The sequence below is a fragment of the Cebus imitator genome, unplaced genomic scaffold (genome assembly GCF_001604975.1).
Source record: "Cebus imitator isolate Cc_AM_T3 unplaced genomic scaffold, Cebus_imitator-1.0 Scaffold24, whole genome shotgun sequence".
Lineage (NCBI taxonomy): Eukaryota > Metazoa > Chordata > Mammalia > Primates > Cebidae > Cebus > Cebus imitator.
The window spans coordinates 5,664,402-5,674,681 of record NW_016107339.1 but is presented as its reverse complement, the minus strand read 5'-3'; the positions used below and the strand labels follow the sequence as shown (position 1 = coordinate 5,674,681).

The following is a 10,280-nucleotide window of genomic DNA, read 5'->3' as shown; positions in this document are numbered from 1 at the left end:
CCAGTAAGTAATAATAGATTTTAGGTATATTGAGGAGGGAGTCTTGCTCCGTTGCCAGGCTGGAGTGCAGTGGCACAATCTCTATTCACTGCAACCTCTGCCTCCTGGGTTCAAGAGATTCTCCAGCCTCAGCCTCCCCAGCAGCTGGGACCACAGGTGCGTGCCACCACGCCCAGCTAATTTTTGTATTTTTAGTAGAGATGGGGCTTCACCATGGCCAGGATGGTCTCGATCTCTTGACCTCATGATCTGCCTGCCTCGGCCTCCCAAAGTGCTGGGATTACAGGCATGAGCCACTGCGCCCAGCCAATATGTTGATTTTATAGTTCACTATTTGCAACTTAAATTCTAAACATACACTAACAAAATCATCAGAAAACTAGGGAGAAGAATTTTGTGAACATTAATCACTTAATTTACCTTAATTATTCAATACCTCATTAATTACTATTCTGTACTAATAAATGTTTTTTTATTTGTTGACTTTAATGTCACATAACAAATTTAGTATTGAGAGATAGTAACTTCTCTGAAATCAGACTGATTTGTTAAAACTGTGTAACAAAATAGCATAGGCTATGAAATATGTGGTACTAGAAATAGAGTTTACGTATTTTTCTGACCCTACTCCACAGAGGCTTTAAAAGACCTGCCTCAAAATAAGAATATTAATATTCCCAGAAGTGTGACATTCCAATGAATAAAGTGACATGGTTGGTAAACATTAATAACAAAACTTTCTCACCTATAGAAAGGTCTACAAGTTTATTATATATTTTCATGTTTATAGTTATCAAGATAATTTTGTGATAAGTAAAATAATAATAAACATGTATTCATATCTTAAATGCAATAGTTTCTATTTAAATATGGGAAAATGAAATAGCTATTTTCTCAGAATATTTTAATTTGCTTTACAGATGAAACATACTATATTTGCCAGTTTTGATTTTGCACTATTTGCAAATAGTATTCTTGTTGCTGAGCAATTACAGATTGGTGCAAGTAAAATATTTTAGGACTATTCCAGATTTTAAAAGCAGAAATCTTAGTCACAGATAATTTTTAAGAGGTAGCTTCAATTTTGTGCCTCAATATTAGGGCTATAGGTTTGCGGGCAAGCATCTATTTTAGAATAAAGCAATTTTACATTTTACTTAAACTCCTGAATTGCTCTATCCTGATGTCACAGATCAGGTTATTCTGAAAGTGAACTTTGAGACTTTACTGGGGAGCGCTCATGGGAGCATCATTTGTGAGGAGTAAGGAACATAGGATTGGGAAGAGGAAGGAGCTGGATTGTGATGTAGTCACATCAGAGGCCTCAGGCTACCCTAGATGCCATGAGGAACTTTGGCGGTAAAATAGAGCTTCAGAGTTTTCTTGCCTTGAGGCAAGGGGGCAAAGCCAGTAAACTCCTGCATGAATCAGTCATTGCAGGGGCTATCAAATCCTCTACTTAGGAGGGTCACCTTGGGTGAGGCAGCTCCCTTTGGCCCAGGGCAATTTGTAAAGAGGCTCTCAGGCATCAGCCACCAGCACTCCAAGCAGCTGAGAGGAGTGCCTTGGTGATGACGGGGGTCTGGGAATCAGACCTACAGCATCCACTACACCTGTATTTGCATAGCAAATAGTCTAAAAATATGTAGCCACGTGTCCTCTGCTTTCCTACAATCTTATAGCTTGCTCTCTTCCAACAGGTGAGAAGAGATGAGCTTAAATATTTTCTCGAACTTTCTGAAGTGTTTATGACTCTTCTTTGATGTTTATTTTTTAATCACCTAGGAAGGAAACTCCAGTTGCAACATTGAGAGAGGGCCTTGAACTGTTTATGTAAATGTAAATGAAATATATATCCTAAAAGAGAGAAGGGGAAATTAAATTTACCTGATAATAAAATGGACATATTTTTATTATTTATGCCCCTCATTGTGCTAGATAAAATATCAGCTTGAGCTATTCCTTAACTTCTTTGGATAACCTAAACCAGAGGAGGATTTAAAAAGAAACAGTTGTAGAATATATTCTTGCTAAATTGCTTTCTTATAAGTATAAGCATGGAATTTTCTGTGGAAGCAAGATAAATAGCTGAAGAGTTTATCAACATATTTTTCTCTCTACATGATGTTATGTTAGCCCTTACCTAATTTCTGAAATCTTAGAACCAAACAAGGTGAATGTACGTGAATATCCTTTGCAAAGAATGATGTGTGACACGAAAGTAATTTAGGGCCAGTCATGGTGGCTCACACCTGTAACCCCAGCACTTCAGGAGGCCGAGGTGAATGCATTGCTTGAGCTCAGGAGTTTGAGACTAGCCTGGGCAAATGGCAAAATACCGTCTCTACTAAAAATACAAAAACTAGGTGGGCATGATGGCATATGTCTGTAGTCCCACCTCCTCAGGAGGCTGAGGTGAGAAGATCACCTAAGTGAAGGAGGTTGAGGCTGCAGTGAGTCATGATGGTGCCACAGCACTCCAGCCTCAGCAACAGAGTAAGACCCTGTCTCAGAACAACAAAAACAACAAAAATGAAAGTAATTTAAAATTATTTATTAAATTTCAGCACACCACTGATTTCAACCAAAATTTACTTTAGAGTTTTTATTTTTGAAACAGAGTCTTGCTCATTCCCCCAGGCTGAAGTGCAGTAGTGTGATCCCGGCTCACAGCAATCTCTGCCTCCTGGGTTCAAGTAATTCTTCTGCCTCAGCCTCCCAAATAGCTGGGATCACAGGCATGTGCCACCACGCCAGCTAATTTTTGTATTTTTAGTAGAGACAGAGTTTTACCATGTTAGCCAGGCTGGTTTCAAACTCCTGACCTCAAGTGATCCATCCACCTTGACCTCCCAAAATACTGGGATTACAGGCATGAGCCGCCATGCCCGGCCTTACTTCTGAGTTTTTAAAAGATATACCAACCACAAATTTATTTTAGTTTTTAAACTTTTTATTAAAAGAGAAAGTTTTAACAACACTAAACTCATGACAGGTCTGTCACCAAAGTTTTATGGATGCCCTCTTTAAACGCTGTCACACACTCACACTCAATACGCGACCAAGTGGACGGTAAACTAAGTTTATAGTGTGCTCTGGTGAATGTAGACTTGTTATATTTTGTTGTTATCTCTATTTGTTTTCACATCTGTCCTTTATTTCCTGCCTTGTACTACTTTGAAAATTAGTTTACTGATTACAAACTTCAGTTATTAACTTTGCTACTGTTGGTCATGCTATTATTATTTCAAGAAGGAAGGTAAAACTGGGGAAAATACTGTTTTTCCTAATTTGGCTCCAGCCGATTTTATACCTGGGAGCAGGAGAGCTGATGGTTCTTGTGTATGGCTAATTAAATCCTGTGCTGATTGCTTCTGTTATAGGTACTAAGTCATCTACCTTGTTAGCAGATCCTCTATGGCCCCATAGGGTTGGATTTATCATTGGGGAATCATTTTCAGAACGTTAATTTTGTGCACAGATAACTGATTGAGGGCAAGATGATGTTCTCTGTGCAGCTGGCCAGAGAGTTTGTTGTGAAATTTGTACAGGTAATTTATACAAGGAGACTCACTCTACTTTGTTTTTAAAAATGAGATGGCAGGCAAGTAAGTGGCACAAGCTTGTCTCCTAGAATTCTTTACTGCTAGAGAGAAAAAAATCCCACTGCATTTTGTTTTCCTAATGCTTCTTGGATTCTCACCAGCAGGTTTTTACAGTCTGTTGCTTGCATCTCAGATTAGAAGAATGCTGGCATATTTTAACAGTTTCCTAGGATTCAAACAGCCTTTACTTAACAGCAAATTGATGTTCTGGAATGTTACCAAAATATGGGGGACTGAACACTGAGGATGGGCGTCCATCCTTCCAGCTCCTGAGTGCGGTGGAGTCCTTAGAGGACAAAGGTGCATGCTGTCTTGCAAAACGCTGGCTGCCTGCTGGTAGGCAAAGGGGATGTCTTTGTTGGCATAATATTCCCACTGCCTGCTCATCAGTGGCCATCTAAATTCCACCTACTCATGACTGGGAAGGAGACAGGGAGTTGTTGAATACTCAGAGCTACAGGGCTGCTGAACAGTTCAGACATCATAGCACTGGTTTTGCTGGTTTTTAATCCTTCAGTTGCTACAGCAGCAAGGTACAGCTGCCTGGGTTTGAGGTTAAATTTGTTTTATGTGCCAGGTTCATGTCATCTTGCTGCCAGAGTTTTGGATGTGATAGAAAAGAGCAGTTCTGTAAAATAATCACTCAAACTTGATGCATATTGTGAGTGGTTTAGTTTTCAAAGAGGGATGGGTGTGTGATGAAGAGGTTTTTCTTTAGAAACCAGAGATCTTGGTTGCAGATTTGTGACTGGCCCAATCTGGAGCTCTAAGAAGGAAAAATAAAGACAGGTTGGGGCATTTGAAATGTTGACTATTACTTACATAACCAGATAGTTATAATCAAAGGAAAATGGAGCAGTTCAACTTGCTCCCTCTGCCTAATGGCAAATCTGCTCATTGGCCAGTTCCCAGTTGAGGTCAAAAGAGTCCATGTCTTGTTTTTTCCAGTGACCCACAAAGCTGGCCTTTTTGTCTCAGAAGCAACCTTGGTGTTTTTTTCCATGCGTGGTGTCCCTGATTGCTCCCTTTGCTCTGGTCTTCACAGGTGGTACATGCCAGAGTCCTGCTCTCCCGGCCCTTGTCCGTCCACCAGCCCCTCCTTTGCAACCATCGCTGGATATTAAACCATTTCTTCCCTTTCCTCTTGACACTGCAGCTGCAGTCAACCTCTTCCCCAATTTCAATGCGGTAAGTACCTGCCAAATTTGTCTTTGCCTGAGTGGAAGGTATTAGAAAGCCTTAGGAGCCTGGGGAGCTTTGGTCACCGCGTGCATTTTGCTGTTTTGTTCATTGCTCGGTTTGTCTGGAAGCCACAGTGAAGTTAGCTGTTTACCTGGTTAGGTAAAATCCACAGAACCAGGCTCCTTCAAGGAAAATCAAAAGAGATTTGATCCGATTGGGTTGGTCATGAGTTGGTGTCTTCCCTCCAGTGTCCTCTGGGCAACAGCAACAATTCTATAGGTTTGTAGGAATATATCCAAATTGAAACAATCTATTTATTGGAGAGAACATCAGAATTTCAGTAGATATTTTAAAAATTAAAAATGTGTTTCTTCTAACTTTAATTTCCAAATCTGTTAAGTTTTTCTAACTTAATAAATAGGACCTTAGTAATAACAGTAACAATTTGTTTCAGGTATACAGCACTTTCTTCCCACCATTAACTTAAAACAAATCATGGCTCTGGGAGCAAGAGTTTTAGCATGTGCCACTGTTGCCCAAGTGAACTCTCATATTTCTTTGTTTCTTTGGGCTTTGTCAGCAGCCTCTCAGCACAGGTTCAATTACTTTCTTGCCTCTATTTTCATCTTTAAGATGTCTTTGTAAGTTGACAGATGCATCATTTTCATCATCATATGTTCTTTTTTTCTGCAATCAGTAAGAGTATTCTTAGGATGAAAATTGATATAAGGGTTGAAAAGGTTAGAAGCAAGTAAGTGACATTTTTTTTAATACTATCTGATTCAGCCTTCAGATAAGAACAGTGGTTGTAATAAGGCAAGTCTGAGCTTATCAGTGACAGGACATGTCAGCACAGCCAAAGCAGAAAGGATTAAGATGAGAGGTCACTAAATGTCCAGTGATCTAAATAATACAGCTTCCTTGGTGCAGTATCTTGTCCCTGTGATGGATTTTAAAATATATATATTCTGCCCACAATCAAATAATTCTTCAGGAGATAGCAGTGGGTCTTATTTTCTTTAACGGTACTTTGTCATGTGGACTTCGGACATGCCAATGAGTCAGTACAGTTATATGTTAGTCCTTTCTAATAGGCAAGGGAGAATCAAAATGATCCTTTGCTTTTTGTGGGGAGACTAATTTTCCATAGGAATCTTGTTTTGAAATTGATATTTCATAAATAAAGCAACATAAAGATCACATTTACAAAACACAGGTTTCTAATCCTAGGTATTTCATTAAGAGTAGAGAAAACCTTGGTCAGCATATATTCCTAAATGACTACACTGAAGTCCTTGGGTTCCTTTTCCCTGATTTCTTGCCTGCTCTTCTGTTAAGTGGTTTCCTGGCACAGCCTTGTTTCCGAGACACCCAGGGGATTACCCATCAAGGTGCTTTTCCTGGCCTCCGAGACCACTTGGCATCCCGTCACTCAGGTCCCATGTCAGCTTCAGAGCATTTTAAGTAAAATTCCTGGAAGGCCATAAAAGGCTGGATTTAAAACTTTTGATTTGCCTCTTGGGAAATATTAATAACAAAGTGATTAATTTGATTGACAATGAATATCATTTATCATAAAACAAAGATGAGTGATGTGTTGAGCTACATGACCCTGAGAAAATCTCTTTACCGTCTTTGCTGCTATTTCCTCATCTTTAAAATAAAAGGTGTGGGCCTGATAGTCTCTTCACTGGGGGTGGGGGAGGGGTTATACCATTCCGAGATTTGTGGGTTTTTTTTCACGGGCAAAGGCAGTGTTGTGTGATGGTCAAGCTGAACTCTGTAGCTACACTGCTTAAGTTCAAATCTCAGAACTGCCTCTTACCATCGATATGACCTTGGATAGGTCACAAAACTTCCATATGCCATCATGTTTTCATCCATATAATGGGATTAATAATATAAAATGCCTCATTAATAATATGATGGGCCTATGGTAAGGATTGTGTGGGCTAAATCATTTAGAATGGGGCTTGGTATGTAACAAGCACTATTTGAGTGATAAGCAGCATGTTCATAAGTAGCTTGTAAACTCTTCTGGTTCTGAAAGTAGCAGTTCATTGGCTAACTGATTGCAAAAGTTTGACTTAATTCTTTTTCCTCTATCATGGATTTTAACTTGTGTTGATATTTATTCTACTTAAACCAAGAGGCCCTCAGTTACTCCAACTATTGCTTTTTCCTTGATTATTCCCTTCCAGTGCTGGTCAGGAAATAGCCAGTCAAGGATTAAGCCATTTCTTGCTTCCAACCAAAGTGAACTGTTGGAAAGCCCATAATCTGGTGGCTTTTGACTCAGAATGAAGGCATAGAGCATCTCCTTCAGTAAGTCTGAGTTCTTGATTTTACACAGATGTAAATCTCAATCCAAAATTTCAGTATGTATAAAACATAATTTTTATGGTCATAAATTGACTTTGTTTCTCATTCAAGAGAGCCAATTTCATCAGGCTGGAGGAAAATCTACTCTAATTTTGTGTAAGGGTATGTTAAGGTTCTGGACTCTAACAATTATCTAACAGGTTATAAGACTTTGGTGGGAGACTTCCTCCTATCATCAAGTTATTTATCCACATAGGCATTCATGAGACAGTCAGCACCTGGCTAGCATGGCCCTTTAGGCACCTGGATCTCAGTTTTTTCTGTGCCATGCTTAGGACACACAAATTTTGCAAGGCTGTCAGCAGTCCCTCTTACCTAGATCCACAACACAGCTATCCCTTCTTTGACAAGAAAGTGATGAACCACTCTGCTACCCAAAAACATTTACCCATATGATCTTTACAAAGCAAAGTCCATAATGAACATAGATCTCTGCCTGCTGATCAGAGGCTATATTATATTCTTCCCCTGCAGATATGAATATGAAAGCATCTATCTATTTAGGATAGAGTTGGCAGAAACATAAAAGAAAAATTTTAAATATATACTTATAAAATGTATAAAAATATAAGTGGGCATCTCTGATTATTAACTTCCATAAGAGCATAAACCATGAGGTTTGGGTATGAATCAGCAATAATAATGAAACTTCTGTAAAAGTAAGTACAGTTAAAAGGGAAAGGAAATAGATGTAGAATCAGAGCTGAGTTATGGGTATAGATGAAGACATTCAATGAGACTATCAGGATCCCTTCATCTCCTCAAAGCCAACTTTTAAGGAGTCACAACAGAAGCTATTCCCTAGAAATGTATCTCTTGATATTCCAGTAGCTTTCACACAAAATAAATCTTTCCTTGAATACCTCATGTATTTCCCACCCTGCCCTTTAATCTCTTAAGACATTAGAGTTTCAGGACTTAAAAATATTCTGATCCCAGCGATCCCATTCTGAATTTCTACCTCTTGAAAGGAAAATGTCATGGGAGTAGATAGATGATGTTTAGGAAAGAAATATTAGACGTGGGCTTGAACTTAGTTCATTCAGTCAACTGCTAGTTATTCAGCAGCTGCCAGTTGTTCTGGCATCATTATGTGCCAGAAACACTGATAACAGATTATATTATGACCTCTGCCAGGAAAACAATTCAGTTTGTATAGGAGAAGTTGACAAATAGGAAATTTTTGTAAATAAAGTACGTTTATACAGAAAGATGTACAGCACAGAATGTTAGCTTGAGTACAGGAGTGAACAGCTATGTGGTTGTCTTAGTGAGGGCTGGGTGAAGACAATAGAAATTATTCTAGACGTTCAAACAGGAAATAATTTAATATAAGGATTTAGGTGCAACAAAACCTTTGGGTACTCAAAAAATAGAGATCAGAGAAGACTGTTGTTAGCTCTCATTTTTTTCTGTTCAGTTTCATGGAGTCGTGGAGTTGGAGACACAGGACACTCAGCAATCCCAGTTACTTCCTCTAAATCTGTGAAATGCCTCTCTTTAGTGGCATATAATATACCTGGACACTGTCAGCAGGGATCTGTGGACATATAAGCCTCAGGCTTCCAGTCCCTGGGATGTAAAGTGGGGGTGGCCAGGAATAGAATGGAAATGCCAGCGATGGAATGGAAAGCAATATGCAGAATCAGAAAAGCTGAATTTTGTCTCTGTAACTGTGGACAAAGGCTAAATCTATCAGAGCCCCAGTGTCCTATACAATAAAATAACTAAATAATTTAAAAACCCAGACTCTTAGGTTTGTTATCAGAGGTATAGCTGGTTTTAAAAATGCTGGAGATTGAAGGAGAATGGACTTGGGCAAGACTTTGGGATGTTGTTCAAAACAGAAGGCAATCATGAAAAAAATGGCCACATTTTATGACAGTTTTCTCCCAAGGTCTCACCACTTCCCTTTTGTTCTCTATTTCTCTAACATATTTTCTTCATATTCTAACTCATAGTTGTGACAATAATAAACATTTAGAATGTCATTGAAAAAGTACTACTTTTGGAGAATGTGTTCATGAGGACTGGCTGAGCATGATTCCGTGGCCCCCTCCCCATGGCTGTATTTCTAGTTGGTATAAAAATTAAATGAGGAAAACTGACTTTCTGTGCCTGCAGATGCCAGATACTCAATAAATATTTACTTCTTCTGCCTTCTAGGAGATGCACAAGGAAGAGTGAGGAGGTCACATAAAAAGTAAAGACGCAGAAAAAATAGCAATAAAAGAGGATAACTATTTTTGCTTTACCTAGCTTTGGCTAATGGTCTTTAACATTAAAAAAGTAAATTAGCATAGGAAATTAGACCCTTTGCTGCTCCTCTGTATAATATGATTTTATCACCAAAGCAAGGAGAAAGAGCAAAGACAAGAGGGAGGGAAGAGAGGGGGGTACAGAGAGAGAGACAGAGAAAGAGATCAAGTCCTAGTAGCTGACTCCACTCTGGCTCTTCCTAGTTCTACGAAGGACCAGCTGCTGGAAACTTGAGGGTACTGTGAAGTTCGGTTTTGATCAGCACGTTGAGTTTTATCCATTGGAGGACAGAAAAATGGAATTTATGTGACTTATAGCAGTGCTTTTCCTATGAATCACAGGTAATTGTGTTAAAAGTGCAGATTCTGAGTCAAAAGTTCGAAGGAGGGACCTGAGATTTCGCACATACATAGGCAGAGCAGAGGAAAGGCAGGAGAAAGATAAAATACATTGAACAATCTTTATACTCCTTTTAAAAATTTATTTAATAAAAATTTATTGAATACCTACTATGTGCTAGGCCCTGAGGATTCATTAGTGAAACTAGCAGACTAAATTCCTACAGCTATGGAACTTACCTTCTGGTGTTTTGTGGCAGGGTGTTGGGAAAAGGACAGATGGGGGAAATTTGAATTATCTATAGGTGCAGCTGTATATCAAGAATGATCATTCTGTGGTTGTATTTTAGCTTCCATAAATACTATGAGCCTTCCTTGTAGTATAACATTGTTCAGGACTTTGGTTGCAACAGCTATTTATTGAATGCTTACTACATGCCAGATATCACTTGCATTTCTTTTTTTTTTTTTTTTTTTTTTTTTAAGTCAGTTAGTATACGTCTTCTGACCTTGT

The 10,280-nt window shown here is 38.8% G+C and overlaps 1 protein-coding gene across 4 annotated transcripts in view; it reads left to right on the top strand.

The window, feature by feature from the left end:
- The window catches only part of ZNF385D (zinc finger protein 385D), a 691,222-nt gene that overhangs the window by 435,824 nt on the left and 245,118 nt on the right, over positions 1 to 10,280 (top strand). For all 4 annotated transcript variants that reach the window (XM_017522543.2, XM_017522544.2, XM_017522542.2 and 1 more), the window contains exon 2: positions 4,651 to 4,793. In XM_017522543.2, the coding sequence (XP_017378032.1) occupies positions 4,651 to 4,793 (143 nt within the window). The remainder of the gene's footprint in view (positions 1 to 4,650; positions 4,794 to 10,280) is intronic.